The following is a 23,038-nucleotide window of genomic DNA, read 5'->3' as shown; positions in this document are numbered from 1 at the left end:
AAATCTAAGCCAGGCCAGCTTTCTGTGCTGATGGGGCATTAAAGGGATCTAAGGAAAGGGGCACTGTGCACGATTGCAAATGGCTGCCCCCCGCCCTCAACTCAGGGATAGTTAGAAGGACAAAGCCATAGTTGAGAGCTTGCAGTGATGTGAGCTGGAGACTAAGCATCAAACTGGGAACCAAGAGACACACAGCAATGTTTGATTTCTGTTTGAATCCAGGGTTGCAGCTATGTGTGACTTCACTTGTCATCCAAATTTCAACAAATTAGTGCAGATTCTTTGCTACTTTCATACCGACCACTAGGTGGAGGTACAGCACAAATGCAGAGAGTTGTGACGATTAGGAAACAGAACTCTGCTGCTTATTATGGAAAGAGATATGGGAATAAAAAAAAACAATGAAGCAAAATTCTAACTATCAGAAACATGTAAACAGTTTATCTCCAACAAAGGAGGATTAGTCCTTCCTGGAAGAACCAATTATTATGAGAGAAATTGCTGCAATGGGTACAACTGCAGAATTTTATAAATATTATTGGGACAGATTAATATCATACCAGAGGAGAATCAACGGGATAGTATTAAATAATGAATGTTTTAAGATGATGCAAAAATGGTATGGCTTGCCAGAAAGCCCAATGGCAGCTTGAAACCACGTCTCCAGCAACCAAGGGTAAATATTTAAAATATTGTGTTTTTAATATTTGGTTGGGAGCCACCCAGAGTGGCTGGGGAAACCCAGCCAGATGGGCGGGGTATGTATGTATGTATAAATAAATATTATTATATTTGCCAAGCAAACAGTTTGATATAAACTGTGAAAAGCTACTAGTAAAGTGATAATGCTATGGCACCTAAAGGGACAAATTGGCCAAATAGGATCTAAAAGAGGCAAAAGACACAGACTTTTTTGTGCTATTGGATGAGGCGGTTCAAACTGGCATAGCATGGCGAGTCTTCCCTAATTAAAAAGGTGTGAAACGGACAAGACATGGGAACCTGATGAATAAAATCCGAACGGCTCTTGCATTGGAGTGGCCAGAGGCTCTGCAGCTCCTGAAGGCTAAATTTGAAGTGCTGTCAGGACAAATGAGGCATTAAATTTAGGCTTTGCTAATCAGTCTGAACTATGATCAGAGGCAGTTTTAGGGGGGTGTTACCGGTTTGCCTGCACTGGGTGCCGAGCTGAGAGGGTGCCGCAAAAAATGACTTGGAGTGGAAGGCAAGAGGTGGAGGAAAGGGTGCCAAATTTTGGCCTTGCACAGGGCACCGCTGAAATTAGAAAGCCCAAAGTCCTCTACTGCTATGTTTTCTGCAAATGGTGATAGAAGATATTGATCTAAAGCTGGAGGAGCATTCGCATGGTGTCAGAACACTGACGGACAAGATCCATTTGAACTTTATTACAGTTTTATATTACAAATTTATAAAGTCAGTCATTTATTACACCACTGAATTGAAAGCAAGCAAGTTGTGTGTGTGTGTGTGTGTGTGTGTATGTATATATATATATATATAAAGTTTTGACAAATAACTTATTAAAAACCAAACATAAATCAATTCACTTAATTCATCATGAAGTACATCAAGAGAAATGCCATTAGGAATGGTTTCCATAGCAATTTTCACAACTTTAGATTACACACAAATCGATGCACACAAAGCACTGAGTATTCTCAGCAGTTTTGAATATGTAATTATTACTAAGCCTCAGTCCTAAAATTCTGCCTGCACTGTTTGTATGTATGGATCCAAATGCCCTGTTTATAATTGCAAAAGAGAAGTTTGAAAAACTTGTTCCAATTAGACTTTTCCCTCTCAGATCACCAAAAAGTGCAAAAACGGAATGAGAAGTGAATAAAATGAGAATGGCAATTTTTTAAAAGCTGAGATGTTACAAAACCAACGAAGAGAAACACCAGTTTAATCCCTTAATGTATACATGGCACTTTTTCACCAAGCAATAGCAGAACCAGTCACTTAAAAACCACTATCCACATAAATGAAAACAGCTAAGTAATGAATAGGAATAAACGTTTCTGTGCTTATGGGCTCTGTTCAAAATCTTCAGCTACATCCTTCTTGTGTATTGATGCAGCAGAAGTACATTGTACTGGTTGGAGGAATGTAGAGCTGCACTTCCACTTGAGTCTTGATCGATCCCTTCTGCATTCATGTGATTTTAGCTGTAACATAGCACCTATTTTGTGCATGTCTTTGGGGTGGGGGCATCAGAACCTTTACCAAGTGCAAAATCCCTACCATGCAGGAAAACCAACCACTGGATAGGGGTGCCAGAAGCACAGCTCCACTCCATGTACAGAAAGGAAGTGCATTTTACTTTAAGGTTCCGTGGGAAAGGCGCAATTGTGCTCAACTTTTTGGTATTTAAATAATAATAATAAACGTGTAATATAAGGAACAATCACTTGTCTGTGCTGCAGGGCCACTAACCCAATGTCTCTGTGCGACAGGAACTTAAAAATTCTACTAGGGACGTGGGTTTGGCCTCTTATCTTGTTACAAACCATTCCACTAATTTAAATCATAATGCACCAAGAATGGATACTTGCACGTGTTCACAAGGCAGATACAGATAGTCCAAGCCACTTCAGGATTCCCCTGCATACTGATAAAATGCCGTTAAATATATTTAATGGAAAGGCAGGGTACAAATTAGGTAAAATTGACTAAACAGTACCCTCATCTAAAATCCTTACACACTATTATTTTTAGTAAGGTGCATCCATGTGGGCACTCCTGTAGCTTGGAAGCTGTCCACAAAAGGAAGGGGTATGAAACAGGAAGAATGTTAAGGAAATATATGGGTCACAGTTTGCAAAGAGGAAGAGGAGGAGAAATAATAAGGTGGCTTTATATCTCATTTCAAGTACAGTAACCATATTCAATTGCTGTCTGGCCACTGATAAAAATGCAAAAAAAAAATTAATTATTTGTTACTGCTACACACAAAGCATAAGGCTACATGCTACCCTAACTGAAGAATAACTGATAAGCTCATTTCCATTAAAAAAAACCCAAAGAGGAACCTACAGATGACATAAAAAATCCCCAGCTCCATACACTTACCACCTGAAAATATCCAGCATTAGACTTATGGCAAAGGCAACTCAAGTTTAGATACAAAAAGTATAAACTTACTGACTCACCAATCCTACTGTTTCTAGGCTGCACAAAGTTCAAATTGCTATGGGACTAAGCCTCCTAATGCTTTGACTGAAAAACTGGCTTTCAACATTTCATCTGGATACATCAGCATCCCTAATTTCGTACTTCACGAATTCAACTAACTTGTCTCCTTAAGCTGAAAACCTTTAAGGATTTGTTGCAGATGCATTTGTTGTCCATCCCTGAGTCTTTGCCTTCCAGCTTGTATCCATACTGGGGTTGGGGGAAGGTCTAAAACAAAGAGCCAGCACTATAGGTTTATACTCCCAGAATGATTTAGGGCCCCGACCGCGCAGGGTGTTTCTGATCATACAGGAAACAAGCTTCCTGCTTCTGAGCTCTCCCCAGCTCATTGATGGCAGAGGGCAGGGCTGCCAATCACACAAGGTGGGTGCAATTTTGCATGAGTGAGGGGAGACAGCTTGCATAGGGCTATTGTTTCATTGTGCCTTATACCCAGACAAAAGGTTTATCTTACATAGGAGATATAATTCATTTATATTTTATAGCAGATTACCTTAGATGCCAACTTGTTGCATTTTTCTCTCCTTACGAACCACTACAGGTTTTGCAGCGTCAGACGCAGGCTGTTGAGACGCACATACAACTTGCACTTACATTCTATGTTCATTTCCCCCCACCCCAAAGCTGGTTACACACAGAGAGAGGGTTAAAGAATGACAAGCTATTTCTTTTCATCTGCTGTTTCTAGGATGTACTTTGAATACAACGAGTACAAAGCGTTTCAACGGAAAAATGATTGGTAGCATCACTTCCACTTTTCAACGGCACAAATTTCACATTCATCTTTTCAGTCCTGTACATCAAAGTAGTCAATCACAGGCTCCTCTTTGAATCCTCTCTCTGTGCTGCTATTCCCGTGCCTGAAATTAAAACAGAATGGGGGGAAGGAGAAATAAATATTTGATACTTTCAGGTAAAAATCAAATTTTGGGGTTCTCAGTAATGCAGGCCATTCTGGACTGACACAATAGCACCTTGGTCTTGGTCAGCAGGCACAGTCACTTTACAAATTACCATATTTTTTGCTGTATAAGACTCACTTTTCCCCTCCTAAAAAGTAAGGGGAAATGCGTGTGCATCTTATGGAGCGAATGCAGGCTGCGCAGCTATCACAAGCCAGAACAGCAAGACGGATTGCTGCTTTCACTGCGCAGCGATCCCTCTTGCTGTTCTGGCTTCTGAGATCCAGATTTTTTTTCTTCTTGTTTTCCTCCTCCAAAAACTAGGTGCATCTTGTGGTCTGGTGCGTCTTATAGAGCGAAAAATACGGTATGTTAAAGGGAAGGGCTTCCCCTCCATTCCCTGACTATGCTTGGAACCTGGAGAATCTCCTGAACTTGAAGAGTAAGACTAAGCACTGTTACAACAAGGTAACAAGGTGAGCTAACGAAAAGATGACAAAAGGAAAGAAGGTAATCCCACTAAATTAAGCATTTTAAGACACCTAGTGAGGGTGTGTGGACTGCACAAAAAATGCTAAGTCCTGCTCTTCCCAAACAACCAACATGAACGTGTGTGCTTCCTGTTTAAGTGTGGGGTGGGCTGCCCTACCCCGTTCTTAATTGAAACTAAATTTTGCTTTCTCCAGTAATGTTTACTATAGTGGGATTCATACTGAGACTACCTTCTGGAACACTCTTCTGCCAAATATTGCATCAGAAGAATACAAGTCAATGCACTTATACTTAGCAGCCTTACAGATAAAAAGACAGGATTCAAAATCAAAGTCCACTTCCTGATTGTGCAACTACATGCGTGTGCAGGATAAGACATATGTGCTGTGGCTATGGCTGGAAATGACTGGGGCATCAACTGAGGGAGTCTTTCCAAGGTTTTGGGAGACAGTGTTTAGCCCTAGACCAAAGGGAAGGAAGATGTGGCCCTTCAGATGTTCATCGAATCACAGAATGGTACAGTTGGAAAGTACACCCAAACGTCATCTTGTTCAACTGTCTGCAATGCAGGAGTCTCAGCTAAAGCATCCATGGCAGACGGCCATCCAACCTCTGCTAAAAAATCTCCAAGGAAGGAGAGTCCACAATCTCCCGAGGGAGACTGCTCCCCTGTCCAACAACTCTTACTGTTAGAAAGGTCTTCCTAATGTTTAGTCGGAATCTCCTTTCTTGTAACTTGAAGCCATTGCTTTGAATCCTACCCTCCAGAACAGGAAAAAACAAGCTTGCTCCCTCTTCCATGTGGCAGCCCTTGACATACTTGATGATGGCTATCATATCTCCTCTCAGTCTCCTCTTTTCCAGGTTAAACATACACAGCTCTTCAACTGTTCATCATAAGGCTTGGTTACCAGAGCCTTGGTCATCTTGGTTGCCCTCCTCTACACACGTTCCAGCTTGTCAACATCTTTCTTAAATTGTGGTGTCCAGAATTGGACACAGTATTCCAGGTGTGGTCTGACCAAGGCAGAATTGAGTGGTACTATTACTTCCCTTGATCTGGACACTATGCTTCTGTTGATGCCGCCTAGAATAGCATTAGCTTTTGTTGCTGCTGCATCACACTGTTGACTCATGTTAAGCTTGTGGTTCCACTAAGACCCCAAGATCCTTTTCACATGTACTGCTAGTAAGCCAGGTGCCCCCAATCTTATATTTGTGCATCTGGTTCTTCATGCCTAAGTGCAGAACCTTACATTTGTCCCTACTGAAATTAATTTTGGGCCCAGTTCTCCAATCTGTTAATATCATTTTATATCCTGATTCTATCTTCTACAGCAGTAGGACAGACTGGGCTGCATTGCCAGCTTGCCCATTTGTAAGTGTATGTATCTTATTTCAGAAAACACACTAATAAAAGATACAGCACCAATATTTCAAAGCAATAGTACTTACTTTTCTGATTGTTTGTGATGAGGAATAGGTGGTGGGGGCCTCGTCTGCCTTTCCTTGGTAAGCAGCGAAGTCAGAGTAACTGTTGGGCAAACTGATTTCCCTCTGGAGAAAGAGAGCCATAATATAAATGAGCTTTGACAAAGGATGCCCACATGGCTGCGACTAGATTTCCCTTTCTCTCATTCCCTCACAGCCACTTCTATATCAAAATTTTAAAAAGAAATGGGTTTTGAAAGCAAGGGAGGAAAGCACGTCCTTTGTATAGATCTCGCTTCACACAAGAACCCCAGCAGGATAGGATAATGCTTTCATTTAACGTCCTGCGTTATTTGGAAATACTAGTGAGTAGTTGTGTTATACAGAGAAAACTAGAAACAAAAAAAACCCCATCTACCAAGCTAATACTGATGGACAGAAACAGTGTCCCTCCTCTCTGCTCCCACAGTAAGGCCACACACAAGTCTACAAGTCTATAAAAATGGGGGTTGGGAGGAAGACTGATTAACTAACTAATGGTGCTTATGCTGACTTTTGCTCTATATGAAAATCTGACTTGATGCCAACTATTACAGAAGTCAAATATGTAATATATATATAAATGAGGAACGTTTTCAACAACAGAAATGTTCATGAGGACAGATTCCTCTCCACAACACAAAACGCTATTTTGAAATACGTGGCACACAAAGAACGCACGAGATGTTTGCACAGTGCAAATGTAAAAACAGAACAGGCTTAAATAGAACAAATGCAAATATTACAGTGTCTGTTAAGGAGGTTATTTTGCAACTTATAACAAGAAAATGGAACAACATACTTCACCGCACTGATAACAACATTGCGCTTTGGTTCGTTATCATAGCTCACACTCTCTATGCCGTACGCCTGAGCAAGCTCATGGATGATTCTGCGGTGTTCTCTGTTCATGGGTGGGAAGCAATGGCTCTTCTTTGTATGCTTGCTCTGGATTACAGAGAGATGTTTATTTTATATGTTTCTTTCATGAAGGTTGGAGAAGAATGAAGCATGTAGTTTCTAGCTTCTGTTATGTGTTAATCTGAAAGACTAGAGAATGAACTATCTACAATAAATATCACTTCTTTGAATCACAACTGTTAATTGCAATAATAAAAATATCTATAGCATCCAAGTTTATGTACATACGTGCATCATATATACATATTTCTCTCTGCCCCATAAGTTTAAGAAATCTTACAAAATAAATTTTAGTTTTGTTCATGGCTTAAACATATGTACACTTCAAAAAATTAACAGGAAATAAAAGGTTCCCCCGTTACTAACCTTATTTACTGCTTCTACAAGGGCTTTCATTTCTTTCTCAACTTCACTGACAAACTTTAAATCTTTCCTGTAATAATGAAGAATTGTATGACAAATGTGAGGAGGATTGCTGCTATCCATACATAGCATTTGAAATACACCAGTGTTTTCCCAGCACAAATCACACAGGATACACTGTGAGTGGTTTCAGACTCTCACTTGCAATCCAATTTCATTATGCCTCATTTTAAAGCCACAATTGACATTTTCTGCTTTTTCAAAAGGTCAATTAAAAAAAAAAAGTATATACAAGCTTCAACATTCCCACTGCATTTAAATTCTGATGGAGTAAGCATCATACATATCGTTTCACTGCTTTTTCCCCAAGAAGTCACCAACCTCTTTGGACCAGTGGGCAGATTTGTGCCTTCAAATGGAGGTCAGTGAGAATCACAAATAAAGCACCAGGTAGAAGAGTTTGGATTTTATATCCCGCTTTATCACTACCCAGAGGAGTCTCAAAGTGGCTAACATTCTCCTTTCCCTTTCTCCCCCACAACAAACACTCCTTTCCCTTCCTCCCCCACAACAAACACTTGTGAGGTGAGTGGGGCTGAGAGACTTCAAAGAAGTGTGACTGGCCCAAGGTCACCCAGCAGCTGCATGTGGAGGAGTGGAGATGCGAACCTGGTTCCCCATATTACGAGTCCACCGCTCTTAACCACTACACCACACTGGCTCTCTAGGAACATAAAAGCCTGATTGGGCTAACAGTCCATCTAGTTGAGCATCGTCTTCTCAAAGTGGCCAAGCAGATGCCTACAGGAACCCCCAAAGCAGGACTGAGTACAACAGCACTCTCCCTCCTCGTGATTCCCAGCAACTAGTACCCAAAGATTGTTCTGCCCAACAATGGAAGAACAAAGCCACTGTGGACACCAGCCATTCGGAGATTTCTCCACCACGAATTTGTCCCTAATTATTTAATTATCCCTAATATGGCACTTGCCAATTTCATAGCTGCCATAAACCGCATTGACATCTTAAATCAATTTGAAATGGAGAGTCTGAACCTTCCTCCACATGATTCCTCTCTCCACAGTCCTCCTCCTAGCTGAAATCAGCTCAAATACTGGAAATGAACATGCATAAAAGAAAAATCAGCTACAGAAGGCAAACTCTAGGCAGGGGAAGAGTTCAGAATTCCATTGCCCATGTGTTCCATTGAGGCATGAAATTATGCCCCCACCCACAGTTTATGTTCAATATACAGTCATACCTTGGTTTTTGAACGGAATCCGCTCTGGAAGCCCATCCGACTTCTGAAAACGTTCGCAAACCAAGGTGTGGCTTCCGATTGGCTGCAGGAGTTTTCTGCACTCAATCAGAAGTCACACTGGACGTTTGGGTTCCAAAGAACGTTCACAAACCGGAACACTCACTTCCGGGTTTGCAGTTTGGGAGCCAAAACCTTCGAGTAACAAGGCATTCGCGAATCAATGTACAACTGTACTAAACATGCTACTAACAACATAGTTATGCCACCATTATTTTCTTGGAGAACTCGCAAGAAAAGAGGGAAACATTCAAACAAATTTCCCTATCATGTATGGGGGAGAAGAGGCACTTATCAGTATGAGCATTTAATAAAACCTTTGCAAATTAAACCAACAAGAATTTTAAAATTAAAACAATTCTCCAGCTATAACCTCTGGACACTGAAGTCAAAGGGCTACCAATGTGTCCCTGGAGAATACACAAACCACTAAGTAACAATGATACATACCTTGCATCCTCTTTCAAGCTATCACTGTACTTGGGTACAGAGGCACGGACATTAAAAGGATCAGAACTGTCATCAATATGAAGAGCCTCAGCAAACCGCCTAATTAATGAATATTAAAAAGTAATTGTTTTACCCCAATATTTGACAAAAATTAAACTACACAACATTCACATGATTTCAAGCCTTTCTTATACAGTCCTTATACTACAGAATCACGATTCACCTCTGGGATTTTTTTCTTTTACATGATTTGAGATGCTCAAGAGTCTTTTAAGCCATGACTGACCAGTGTTAGAAATTCCCATTGTTCTAGATGCATTTTGCGACAGGAAATTTCATTAGCGTGAGCAGTTTCTGAGCTCTGGGCACAGTACTAGGCCTAGGATTTCAGATTAAAACTGCAGAGTGGAAGGAAAGGAGTTTTTTTCTGCCTCCCCATTTCCAGCTCCTCTCTGAAAACTGAAGAAGAGATCCGGTACACTTAAGAATATTAGGGGGGTGGGCAGAGGAAGGACTAGACCATGTGAAAAATGAACATAATGTCTCAGCTGCAGTTAATTCATTTTCAGCTTTGCATTCGTTATAAAAAAGCGCACCTAGACGTTCTGTTGTTGTGCCCATATCCTAGGTTTAAGGCGCCATTTAGCTCCTAGCTTTCATCTCTGTTTCTAACATTGCTACTGACCCATGATTATGCCAAATAAATGCTTCTCATTTACACAAGTAGGGAATTCCTGTTTATGGCTTCATCGTGGTCTGGTAACTTTTTGTTGCCATTTACACTGAGGAAGGCTGCTCCCCTCCACAGGTGTGGTGGACCCTTTCCAACAGTTCACCTCCAGAGGTTAACGGAATTCCAAGTTGCCCACAGGCATGGGTGATGCCACACTTGTTCCTAGTCCATTTCAAGCACAATTCCAAGTACTAGTGCTTACCTTCAAAGCCATACACAGCTTGAGACCAGAGTGGTCCTAGATTACTCACTTGCCCCATCATCAGCCTACCATAGAGTGAGGTCTTCTCTGAAGGCCCTGTTCTGGGTACCACTGGCTACTCTGGAGAGGCTCTCCTCAGTGCTGACACTGGTGCCCCTGGTCAAGAAACTCACCTGGTCCCCATTTTGTTACTTTTTCAGTGTCAAAGGAAATTTTTTTCCACTCTAGGCCTTTAAACATTTTAAACCGAGGATGTGGCTAGTTTTATATTGCCTTTATCACTCTCCTTTTTTATTTGCTTCTCATTATTTTGGATTTTATTAATGTTTCGTATTTTGTGTACCTGCAAGCTACCCTACAAAGCATTTTTTTTTAATGGAAGGAACAAAAGTTTGTTAAATAAATGAAATACAAATAAATTCCGGTCTGTTCAGATTACCTCCTCCTAATCTTACGTAATTTAATTCCACGATACTTCCACCCAATATAGAATAAAGAGATGATTGTTTTATTACATTTATATCCCACCTTTCCTCCAAGGAGCCCGAGGTGGCGAATATGTTTCCCCTCTCCGTATTTTATCCTCATAACAACCCTGTGTTAAGGTGGAGAGACTATGAGTGGTCCAAGGTCACCTTTGTGGTTCAGTGGGGATTAGACCCCTGGTCTCTCAGGTCTTAGGCCAACACTCTAACTGCTATAGCACACAATCCGTCTTGCTAAATTAAATTAGAAAATTATTACCTACCTGTTTCTTTCAAGAGCCAAACATTCATCATCACACTGCAGCCTACACAAACAAAATACACAAAATTACATTTCCTTGTAAAATCCTCTCTCCCCCACATACAGAAAAAAATAGTTTTTTCAGTGAAACAAAAGCTCCTATTTGCCTTGTCTTACCAGCAGCTGGACATAGCATAGAAAGATTTCAGGTGTTAGTATTCAATAGTGTTCGGACTTGATGCTTAACTGGAATAACTCTATGTTGAGCTTCCACTCCTCACTCTCCACAGGAAACTATGGACAGCTCATAGTTAGTGAACAGTCAACAATGGTAACTGATTACAGGGGACAACTTCTGCATCTCTGGCCCCCAAATCAAAGCAGCAACTGATAGGTAAGCTATCATTTGATTTTAAAAGTCGTTAAGCTCCTCAGTTCAGCAGTAATTTGAGTCTATTCAAGTATTTGTTTCATAATTTGATTACCTGGTTTGCTTCATTTCCTTTTTGGTAATCAATTTGCTGATCTCTATTGAATCTCCGTGGTGTGGATCGGTTAACTTAGAGGCTATAGAAATAGCAGCTATTCTGGAAGAGAATGATATTTATGAAACATAAAATGTCTTTAAATGAGGCAACAGAAAATTCCCAGGGGATGGCACCCAAACCTGCACCAGCAGCTTTCTGCTGACACAATGGCCTGCCCTGTAACCTCCAAAACAGCTCCACATCATCTCTCAACCCTCCAGAGCTACTTTAGAGGGTACACAGAGGAGTGGGTGTGTCAGGGAAACTATGAAGCTGAGGGCAATGATGGAATGCACCTGAATGAGTGAAACATAGACCTTAGAAGTCTTTTCCATTATGGAATGAGCTAATCTCTCCTACCAATGATGCAAGAAGAATACATAGCAGATATTATGTGATTACATCCATAGCTGTCCCCAAATTTTGCATGTCTATTATTACTGGCATGCTATCTGAAAAACTTAAATCAGCATCCCTTACTCAATTCAGACACCAGTGGTCTTAAATACCCAAGCTAGACCATGATTAATATGGTGCTTTTTTTTAATGTAACATTTCTGATAGGAGTTACAAAAAAGATTCAATATAAAAAGTAGGAAAAATTATCATAATTTCCCATTCAGAATAGTTGACAAGAAAAAAATTCTGCCGACAGTTTATTTATGTCTAGTTATTTATTTATAGACTTCCTGTTAAATTGAAACACAGGCAACGTATATTGCAGAGCTGCTACCTCCTGTTAGTAGCAGGAGAACACGTTACAATGCTCAGTATGAAAGAGCGAGTGAGTAAATTAATTTTCTGTTTCTAGGACATACAAATTTTAGAGAAAAGCCATGGCTGTGTATGATTGATTACTGCACAGAAACAGCAACACACACACACACGTTAAGTCTGCAACTTGTGCTGACTCTGCTTACACAATCGCAACCGTATGCGGGTGGGGTAGAAAGAAGTAAGTAAGTAAGTAAATGGAGAACTGGGGAACCCCATTGCTCTTCACTCTCCATTTATTTCTCCCAACACAACCCACCCCTGTGCACCCAGCAGGTTTTCCTTACTTACCAAGCTTTGCGAAGGGAGCAGGAGGGCTCTGAAAGCATCCAGAGCCATCATGGCGACTTCCCAAAGCCCAGTAAGCATGGTGGTACCTATCTTACTGGCCTCTGGAAAGGAGGTGTGACAACTCTGGGACTGTCCCAGAGGCCAGTTAAGGAAGTAGCCTCCTTGCTTACCAGGGTGTGGGAAGCTTGCAGGACAGCTCTGGGAAGCTCACAGCCACCTGCCCCGTGACCTTCTCAGACCCCAATAAGCAGTCCTTCAACTTGCTGGGGGGGGGAGGTATTCCAGGAGTTCCCGACTTTGCACAATTTTGCCTTTGCACACGTGGACCTTACCCCCCTCCTGGGAACTGAACCCTCACGTAAGGGACAGGCCTACTGTACTACAGAAGTCAGAGCCAGTAAATACCTTTGAAAAGTGCTTGATGCTTCTGAACAAATCATAGTCTCCTTTCTCCTCCCACACTCACAATGAAGTTCAACCTATAATGGCACAAAATCAGGAATATGGCAGGAATCTAACATTCCGAAGTATTTTATGATTTGAAGAAAACACAGGTGAGAATTCCCTGATTCCCTAAAATACGATGGATTCATTTGTTGTTATCTAAGTGAAAATCAAGCTACTGCAATCAACCTTCCCCAACCTAGTACCCTCCAGATATTTAGACGACTTCCAAGACATTCCTGATCATTGGCCGTGTTGCCAGAGGCTGATGGTAGATGTAATCTAAAACATATGGACGGCAACAGGCTGCACTACACTATAACAGTAGCAATCCAAATAATATGCCAAACACTCTGCTTGATTTACTGGAAGAGTATCAAGGTTATATCTACTATAATAACATATACAGTGCATCAGTGCTGTATAGAGAAATCCCCCCTTCATAATACTAGAACCCATGGCCATTCAATGAAGCTGAATGTTCAGGACAGCTTCACACAGAACATTCTTCGTGAATGCAATACATCAAAGATTTCAGTGGCTCTCTTATTTATTTTATTATTTTACTTATTAAATTTGTATACTGCCCTTTATCCATAGATATCAGGGTGGTTCACAACATAAAGATACAATATAAAAACACAAAACACATAATAAAAACAAGAACTGACCACAAACCAATGAATGCTCCCCTCCCTGCTCAACAATGGTATCATTCACAAACTAATGAAACTTCAATACTTGCAAGTTCTTGACATCTGTACAAACCCATTTGACAAAATCAGCTTTAAAAAGAAAGGCTGCGGTTTTTATATTTGCAGACTGAGCTGACATTAAATGATTTGATTTTTTTTAATGTCTGATTATTTTTTATGTCACCTACCTTTGCACTGCAAGACGTTGTGGGGCATGGTAAAGATGGGTGGCATGGAGACATACATGGATGATTACAGTGAAGCCTAAGAATAGTACACGGTTGCCTGCATTCTTCATCTATGAGGCATTCCCCTTTGTGGCAAATCCTTTTACATTTGTGCATTCCACATTTTAACATTCGATCACAGGGAAGACCACAGGAGATGTCAGTGAGGTAGCAGGGAATATTGCTCCGCAACTAAGCCAGGAAGGAAAAAAGAAGAAGAAACAAAGAGATGGATACTGGACAACCTTGTAAGAAATAAGGTTTAAGAATGTCTTAATATTTAAAAGCAGATATACTAACTGCATAGGATGGGCCCATCTCTCATTGTAGAGGAACTTTTTTCACAGACATATGAAGGGACCTGTGCTCATTAAAGGCTTCTGAATGAGTTCATCAGGCATCTGTGTTGCAGTGAGACACATGATGAACCCCTTCATAAAGCAGAGTTATCTTCAGATTTTCACTGTAAAAGTGGCTATCCAAAAGTCAACTCATGGTGAGAAAATGGTTGTCTAAGCCCACATATTTTAATACGATTTTTCACAGAGTCCCCCCCCCCCCAATGGGCATGGGCTGCCAAATACTTAAAGAGCTTTGTCAGTTCAGAGCCACAAAAAAGGTCAACACAACTCACACTCCGTTCTCTGCATCAGCAAAATTTTAAGAGCCTTGTCATTGAGGAAACAAACTGGTTTGGCCTGTTTTTTTAAAAAGCATCTAAAAACCTAAGTTCTGTTTGGACAATCACATTTTTATTCAGTAAGCCAAAATATGAATGATCCCTTTTGCCCATGCATGCAGACTTTCTTCTCTTTTCACACTGCACCCAAATGAAGTACAGATCTACAGTTCATACCTTGGAAGTCAAACAGAATCCGTTCTGGAAGTCCGTTTGACTTCCAAAACGTTTGAAACCAAATCGCAGCTTCTGGTTGGCTGCAGGAAGCTGCAGCAGCCAATCGGAAGCCACGGAAGCCCCGTCGGACATTTGGGTTCCAAAAGAAAGTTCGCAAACCAGAACAATCACTTCCGGGTTTGAGGCGTTCGGGAGCCAAAACGTCAGAGTTCCAGGGCCTTCGGGATCCAAGGTACAACTATATACAATTAACTATGGTTTCCCATTCAATCTGAACGCTATGATAAGCCTGGTTCAGATGAAATAGGACACTGTGGTCAATTGGAGTCATCTGTATTTGACCCAGGTGTACTGCAAAGAGAGAAGAGAAGGGGCTGTGTGTGCAGACAAAAGGTTCATTTAAATCTTAGCTTAATAAATCAAGACATGATCTGGACCCAGCTGTACAGTGTGCAGATATGAGCAACACCACTAACATGTACAAATAAAACACAGCTATGCTTTATCTCTAAAAATGGGAAGCTAAACAGTCACACTTACCTCATGTCTTCCCATACACCATTTCTGAACGAGGTATGTACACGGTGGACACTTGTCTTCACTATGACAGGAATGATACACTGCATCCACAGAAGGAGGGAAAACAATTTTCAAATAACGTAAGGAAATGTTTCAAGACGAAATCTCTTTAATGAAACAAATTCAAATATGTCCTTCTAAAGCCATGTATTTTAGCATGTAATATTTTTACATTCTATTGTTCAGTGCAATCAGGCAAGCAAATTTTTACATGGTTGCTCTACTGATTGGTACATCAATTATGGCCTCATCTAAGTCACTTGGTCTGCTCTCATTTTAAATGTGGTATCATTTTACCAGTTCTCAAGATGGACTTCCTCGGAGCTTAAAAGAGGACTCCTATATTAGTGCACAAAAAATAGGCTTCACAGTGCAAACTATGACATTATTCTTTGCCAGAGCATGTCCTCCCTCTACACTGTATTGTGGGAAGGTATTTGATAGCTAATCAAATTAATTCATTCCATGTGAGGGATCATCTCGCAAACCTACTAGGTTTTATCCAATGCTATGTGAGTGCAATTCCACTCACGCAATGGGACTTCCCGTTCATGTATTCTCCCCAAATGCCGCCAAAATCTTCTGAAGAGGGTTTCCCAACTCCCTGGAGCAGATTTTGATGGTGTAACAGAGGAGAGAAAAGGAGGGGGAAGTTCCATTGTGCAGTAGAATCTGCTGTGCAAGCAGAATAACAACAACAGACGCAACCTTGTATTTCAAGCTATTTTGTTCCACGCTAATCGAAAAAATAACCACTGCCTCAGTTATTCTACTAGCAAGACAGAGGAAACTTTACCAAATTCTCTTTTATCAGGTCTCTGATCACATGAAGAGTATTTGAATCTACTTTTATCTGAAGTGAATGCCCTATTTATTCTTCTATGAATTAAGAAAACGCTTTGAAGGCTTTTACACCTGCATTTTACTACAGTAAGAAATGTTCTGGAGTTCAGAAATTAATATTAAGATTTAAGTTCAAAACCTACACCTGAATCTGCACTGTTACATCATACATTTGAAAATTTAATAGATTCATCATCTTAGTTTGGCACGGTTGTTGTAGTAGTTGTAGTTGTTAAATGCATTTTGTATGTAAGTCTTACCTGGATGATCACATTCATGAGGTCTAGTACATGAATTTTTACATTCTGGTGGTCGAGTACCACAAGGTATTGGGGGGTATATCACTGATTCACCACAGTAACACGTTAATTCCTCAAAGCCTGAAAAAAACAAAAACAAAAACAAAATAGGTTGCAGACATAAACCAATGCTGCAGCTTTGCTGGCACAACAGACTTTCATATATGCAATGAAAGAGCTTCCATGACCAATTATCCAACTGATAACTAATAACTGACCTATTATCCAACTGATAACTGATATATCTATAGGTAGCGGGCACTTATCTATTTTTTAGATAACGGGGTGAGCTCCCGTTGCTCGGTCCCTGCTCCTGCCAACCTAGCAGTTCGAAAGCACGTCAAAGTGCAAGTAGATAAATAGGTACCACTCTGGCGGGAAGGTAAATGGCGTTTCCGTGCGCTGCTCTGGTTCGCCAGAAGCGGCTTAGTCATGATGGCCATATGACTCGGAAGCTCTACGCCGGCTCCCTCGGCCAATAAAGTGAGATGAGCGCTGCAACCCCAGAGTCGGCCACGACTGGAAATAATAGTCAGGGGTCCCTTTACCTCTACTATCTTTTTTTTTAAAAAAAAGTGGGCACGAAAGCAAACTGGGGGGAAAATGGTATGGGACTTAATTGAAACTAAGGGGTATTGCATTGTGCTCAATGTAGGGGTAGATCAATCCAAAGCCCTGGTCACAAACAGCAGGGTGGGAAAGAGTAGGAAATCCACCGCCACATTCAACAATCCTGCTGCTCACTCCAAGATGGTGGTGGTGGTGGTTGTTTTTACAATTTTGCTGCCCCAGCTCAAGGCTGCCCCAGCAGAGACTCAGATTAAGCACAACTCTGGGACATGGATCTGCTTTGTACCCAGCAGATCCATTGGCGGCTCTGCTCTGCCCCAATAAAACCTTCATTTTGGGGACTTACGCCAGCTACCCACAGCAGGAATACTGGCAACCGTAGCTTCCCAACGTCCTATCCTTTTGGTGAGCTGAATGGGAGCCCCCAGGATGGCAGATACTGCCACCTGTTCCCAACCCTCTCCAGCAGCACAGATCGAGGATTGGGATTGTACTCATAATTTTAAACAAACTAATTAATTTTAAACAACTTGAGTGAAGCGAATTGACTATGTATTTCAAAACTAGTACAGTGGTACCTCGGGTTACATACGTTTCAGGTTACATACGCTTCAGGTTACAGACTCTGCTAACCCAGAAATAGTGCTTCAGGTTAAGAACTTTGCTTCAGGATAAGAACAGAAATCGGGCTCTGGTGGCGCGGCAGCAGCAGGAGGCCCCATTAGCTAAAGTGGTGCTTCAGGTTAAGAACAGTTTCAGGTTAAGAACGGACCTCCAGAACGAATTAAGTACTTAACCCGAGGTACCACTGTATTCTGAGAATATAATTCTGATGTGCACTCACTAGTCTGCCAGCACTTCTGACAATTGCCACGATGGCAAGGTTCTTCACATCTATGGATGCCACAATTGAGTTTCCTTCCACAAATCAAAGAGCACTTGTGTTCTTTGTCCTGCAAAAGAAAAAACGTGGTGGGTGGGTTGTAAGTTCTGTCGTTTTATGTGTGATGTGAAAAATGAAACTTGCGCCCCCTCTTTCCTTTATATCAAATTAATAATTTATGCTTAATACTTGGTTTTTCTTCTAAATGATTTGGACTGATAAAGAAGAGTGCGACACGTTAAAGCATTTAGGATCCACAATGGGGTGATGGGAAGTCGTTATAGAAATTATGTATAAAGAAATAAACTAAGAATATGGGAATATGTATTTTTCCTTTTCTGAATGAACATTAATTTAAAAAACCCACAAAGTTTCACATCAACCTGTTCCTTGCTTCAGCCTCTAACGAAGAGTAATCAAAATGGCTTCAAGCAAATTTTTTTAAAGATCAAAACCAGGATGATTGCTTATAGCTATTATTAGCCAGCCTTCTAAATGTTAATTAAGAGTTCAAACAACTAATAAAAGGAAAAAAACAATTTCTTTTTCTGCTGGAAAAAAATATTTCATTATATTTATGAACTCACCACACAGCAAATCTCATTACACTTGTGTCGTCCACATGACAGCTTCTTGTTGCATCTCTTGTCACATAAGAACACAACTTCAACTACAAATGAGAAAATACCATTTACATGATTGCTATTCATTGAAAATTACTGCACCTACCCTTAGCCTCCATGTTGCATTAACTGCGATAAGACATTAGCCCTTGCAAGACCCATATAAAGAACGCAGGCAAATCTTATTAGTATCCTGCCTTTCAGGACCCTTCCAAGGCAGCTTACAGGAAACATTAAGCTACAATTTTAAGAATTGTATCAACCTATAAAAAGTAACTGGAAAAGCAAATACCATAACTCACAAAACAAAATTGCTTTTGCATTTAGCAGAAGACCTATTTAGAAGTTACTAAACATTTCAACCAAGAGGCCTAAAACTTAATTTGGCTTATCTGGCTTCAGTGAATGACAAGTATGGAACGCCAAAGCCATGTGGGAGTTAATGATTACTTGTGTAAGAAGCAGTATATCAATTGCAGGCAAACCTTGAGGAATATTTGCATATTTAATATATATACACAGACAGGTTCTGTTATCTGCCTGCTTGTTATGCGAAAATTCACTTATCTTCCGAGTTTGACATGGTTGTAATCCAAAACGGTTTTAATCCAAAGCGATTGCAAACCAAGGTACCACTGTATACATATGTGGGCATATATGCAAGAATTTTGCTTATGTGCTTTCAATGACATTTCAGGAAATGCTTATGCTTTCTGAGGTGTCAAGGAGCCAGACAACAAGCAGCCATCATTAACGTTTCTTCATACACATGGGGCTCCCAGAATTGGCTGTAACGGGCAAAGGTCTGCAAGGCGTCTCCTTCTCTTTCAATAGTCAGTAACTGAAAGCCTCAGCCAAGTGTGCCGAACTAACTTTGTGAGTTGCAACCACTGTGTTTACATGGCACACGTAGTGCTATTTCACAAGGGTACCAGCATATAACAGCCATAAATGTGTTTGTTACCTTGATTTTTGAGTGAGGCACAGGGAACTTCCTAAAGAAAAGAAAATTGATTGGATTATAGCCACATTATTTCTACCATCAGACTGACATTAAAGAAAAACACATTGCAACAGCTAATATTGCATCTTAACCATTGCAAAAATTCTCTGTGCCACATGTTCTCACTGCACCTAGATTTTCAGCATATGAAAAGTGAAAAGTCTGGCTGTGATGGATGAATCCAGTGAACTGTGTGAAGGCTGAATTATTCCAGAAGCACACAAAAGCAGTCACCTTACAACCAACAGGAGGGGACAACAATTCAGGATAGTAGCATGTATTTCACAATCAACAAGCAGAATTTCAAATATGTAAAAGTGTCTAGAGGCAGCCTCCTGAAGGACTGAAAATATCAGTCTCATGGGTTAGTTTATAAAAAAATTAAAAAAGAGATCTACTCTGTGTGGGTGCATTAGCGACTGCAAAACTCCCCTTTGAAATCAACACTACCATAAAGTACATTTGCTGCACTATACAGGGGACAGGTTATTGGAAGCTGATTTGAAATCCAAAACCCCAGTACAGTGGCACCTCGGATTAGGTACTTAATTTGTTCCGGAGGTCCATTCTTAACACGAAACTTTTCTTAACCTGAAGCACCACTTTAGCTAATGGGGCCTCCTGCTGCTGCTGTGCCGCTGGAGCACGATTTCTGTTCTCATCCTGAAGCAAAGTTCTTAACCCGAGGTACTATTTCTGGGTTAGCGGAGTCTGTAACCTGAAGCGTCTGTAACCTGAAGCGTCTGTAACCCGAAGCGTATGTAACCCGAGGTACCACTGTATAGAGAGCCCTGCTACTAGTCTAGCATCCTGTTTTCTACAGAGGACAACAAAGTGCCTATGAGAAGCTCACAAACAGGACAGGAATGCAACAACACTCTCCCTACTTGTGCTCCCAGCAGCTGGTGTTCAGAGGCCTGGCCCCTCTGATCCTGGACGTAGCATATAGCCATTATGACCAGAGTCACTGATAGCCTTATCCTCCACAAATCTGAATGATCCACTTTTAAAATTGTCTTAAATTGGTGGCATCATCATGTCCTATGGAAGCAAATTCCATTGTTTAGCTAGGCAGTGTGAGAAACACTTCCTTTTGTCCATCCATAATCTCTCACTGGAGAGTATGATCTAGTGCTCACTGGGAGGACAGATCCTGAAGCTGAGGCTCCAATACTTGGGCCACCTCATGAGAAGAGAAGACTCCCTGGAAAAGACCCTGATGTTGGGAAAGACTGAGGGCACAAGGAGAAGGGGACGGCAGAGGATGAGATGGTTAGACAGTATTCTCGAAGCTACGAATATGAGTTTGACCAAGCTGCGGGAGGCGGTGGAAGACAGGAGTGCCTGGTGTGCTCTGGTCCATGGAGTCATGAAGAGTCGGACACGACTAACGGTGGCAGAGCTTCATGCTCTGACACCGGGGGCGCAGAGCAGGTGGGGGCAGGGCTGCTGCGCATTCTGGGGGGCGGGGCGCGCCGCCTACAGGGGCGGTGCAATCCCCTCGCCCCCCTCTTCCTCCGACAGTGACGACTAAATGACTAAACAACAACAATCTCTTACTGGTCAGCTTTATTGGATGACACTGGGTTCCAGTGTTACAAGAGAAGGGGGAAAAAGTTCTCTCTCTCCTCTTTCTCCACATCAAGTATCAAGATATTAAATACTGAAAAGCTTATGGCATTAGGGTGCTGATCCTTAAAAATCGCCCAATTTTAGGGTAAGCTGCAGGAATCGAGAGATCTGGAATTCATTGGTTCAAGCCCAATTCACCTCATCAATACTACACTTGGGGAGTCTTACACCATCACATTTCCAAAACAAGAGGGGAGGGAAGCCAAATAGCCCATGGGTAAGCATTATAGCACATCTATTTTAAAAATATTTGAATACTTTCGTTAAAATGCTATATAACACTGCCAAAAATAAATGAACCTTCAATAATTGTGGCACAAATATCTTTATATAGGAAAAAACACATCACATGGGACAGAAACGGAAACACAGTTTTGCAAGCTCAGATTAGAAGATAACCATGCAAACATAAAATGTAGATATAATATGCTTTAGTCTTTCAAGTGCCACAAGACTGTTTTACTTTCAATATTCATTCTTTATTATTTTTAGGAATTACCTTTGTTTTTAAGGCACATCTGCAGGAAATCTTTGATGTGCGAGAACACGGTCCACATTCTCCTTCATGGCAGAGGTTTTCGCATGTATGAACAGCATCTATGCATAATTAAGAGAATATGGTCAACTGAAACTTTAATACACTGGGTTGTATTTAATTAACGTGTCCTGTCAGCAAATGGGATTCCCCTTCCTCACCCTACACACCCTTACCAAATCTGCTCCAGAGGGTTGGGCAAATCCATAGAACAGATTTAGAGGCCTGCTGGAGGAGGAGGGTGGGCGGAAAGTATTGTGGCACAGCCTGGTATTACTGCATTGATGGGGCATGGTAATGCTAATTTGGATACAACCCAGAGTAACTATGTATTCCCTGAGCAAAATAAGCAATCACAGATTCCATTCCTTACACAGTAAACAATAACACTAGTTGTCCATGCTACCGCTTTTGCAACAAATTTTGAAACTTTTAACTTTATTGTGACTATATCATTCACTAGGTCCTGTGAGGTAGACTGACAGATAATGGCTGACCCAAGCTCAGTCACGCAAGTATTTGAAAACAGGCGTTCCTAGCCCAAGTCTGGTGTTCTATGCATTACATCACACTAGGTCTATACATTACGAAGGTATGGTGCTCCGTTCATTTGCTCTTGTGCAAGATTCACCAGCTTGGAAAAACTGCCTTTCTTACAGCAGTTAGATCCTTTTTATCCTGGGTGGCTGGAGGTGAGAGGCTGCGCAAAAGTACAACCATTTGGTAAAACAGAGAGCAGCTTACAACCTCTTTTCCGTCTTCCTCCCCCAAGAAAAGTTTCTTATCTATATAGGCTTCTTCTATCAACTTGAACTGCCACCATAGAAATGCACTTTTATTTCACCTTTTTTTTAATCGTTCTGGAAGTGGCAATAAAATTCAACACAAATGAATGTTACATAGACAAGCAAGCAACATTCTAATTACCAAAGCTACTACAAGGCAGAGGTTTTCCACATGTTCTTCCGCACGATGGGATGGGATCTGTGCAGAGTTTACGTTCTGTGCACCCCAGCTCTAATAATTTATTAAGGGGCGTTTGCCCACAAGGGCAACAGTGCACTATTTGTGGCAGCCGTGGACAAGGCTGGCAAGACTGGGGATGGCATACTTGTGCACAGTTGTGCATTCCACAGGATAGTTTTCTGAAATTAAAGAAATACAATTTATCCCACGTAAGGCTACGTTAATCCACAAACGTTGACAAAACTGAGCTCAGGTTCTAAGCAGAACTTACTTGCCGCAAGTTCTCAGACAAGAGAAATGATCCTCACTTGTCCCACACAACACTTCTCGAGAGGTGCTCCCACAGTAACACACTGTACAGAAAAAAGCATTTGGGGAGAAAGAGAAACAGAAAGGGTTTTCATAAAGTGAAAGGACAACACATGAGCCAAAATAAAGATTAGCCAGATCAATTGGATTGACCCACCCCACAAAAGGAGTAAGTCCTACACCAATCCA

General features: G+C 41.2%; 1 protein-coding gene across 4 annotated transcripts in view; it reads right to left on the bottom strand.

The window, feature by feature from the left end:
* Positions 1-1,384: 1,384 nt before the first annotated feature.
* Positions 1,385-23,038, bottom strand: part of NFX1 (nuclear transcription factor, X-box binding 1) — a 36,526-nt gene continuing 14,872 nt past the window's right edge. For 2 of the 4 annotated variants that reach the window (XM_083519087.1, XM_083519089.1), the window contains exons 8-24: positions 22,812-22,893; positions 22,502-22,719; positions 21,539-21,636; positions 19,369-19,399; positions 18,369-18,451; positions 17,743-17,851; positions 16,290-16,409; positions 15,148-15,227; positions 13,713-13,943; positions 12,791-12,864; positions 11,279-11,380; positions 10,816-10,857; positions 9,133-9,231; positions 7,368-7,434; positions 6,883-7,028; positions 6,066-6,167; positions 1,385-4,076 (exon numbers count right to left, since the gene is read on the bottom strand). In XM_083519087.1, coding sequence (XP_083375213.1) covers positions 4,004-4,076; positions 6,066-6,167; positions 6,883-7,028; positions 7,368-7,434; positions 9,133-9,231; positions 10,816-10,857; positions 11,279-11,380; positions 12,791-12,864; positions 13,713-13,943; positions 15,148-15,227; positions 16,290-16,409; positions 17,743-17,851; positions 18,369-18,451; positions 19,369-19,399; positions 21,539-21,636; positions 22,502-22,719; positions 22,812-22,893 — 1,757 coding nt within the window. In that variant the 3' untranslated portion in view covers positions 1,385-4,003. The remainder of the gene's footprint in view (positions 4,077-6,065; positions 6,168-6,882; positions 7,029-7,367; positions 7,435-9,132; positions 9,232-10,815; positions 10,858-11,278; positions 11,381-12,790; positions 12,865-13,712; positions 13,944-15,147; positions 15,228-16,289; positions 16,410-17,742; positions 17,852-18,368; positions 18,452-19,368; positions 19,400-21,538; positions 21,637-22,501; positions 22,720-22,811; positions 22,894-23,038) is intronic. The other 2 variants (XR_014529598.1, XM_083519088.1) reach the window with 2 other exon arrangements.

This window comes from Podarcis liolepis (genome assembly GCF_965112155.1).
Source record: "Podarcis liolepis genome assembly, chromosome: 8".
Taxonomy (NCBI): Eukaryota; Metazoa; Chordata; class Lepidosauria; order Squamata; family Lacertidae; genus Podarcis; species Podarcis liolepis.
This window is presented reverse-complemented; position numbering and strand designations above follow the sequence as displayed.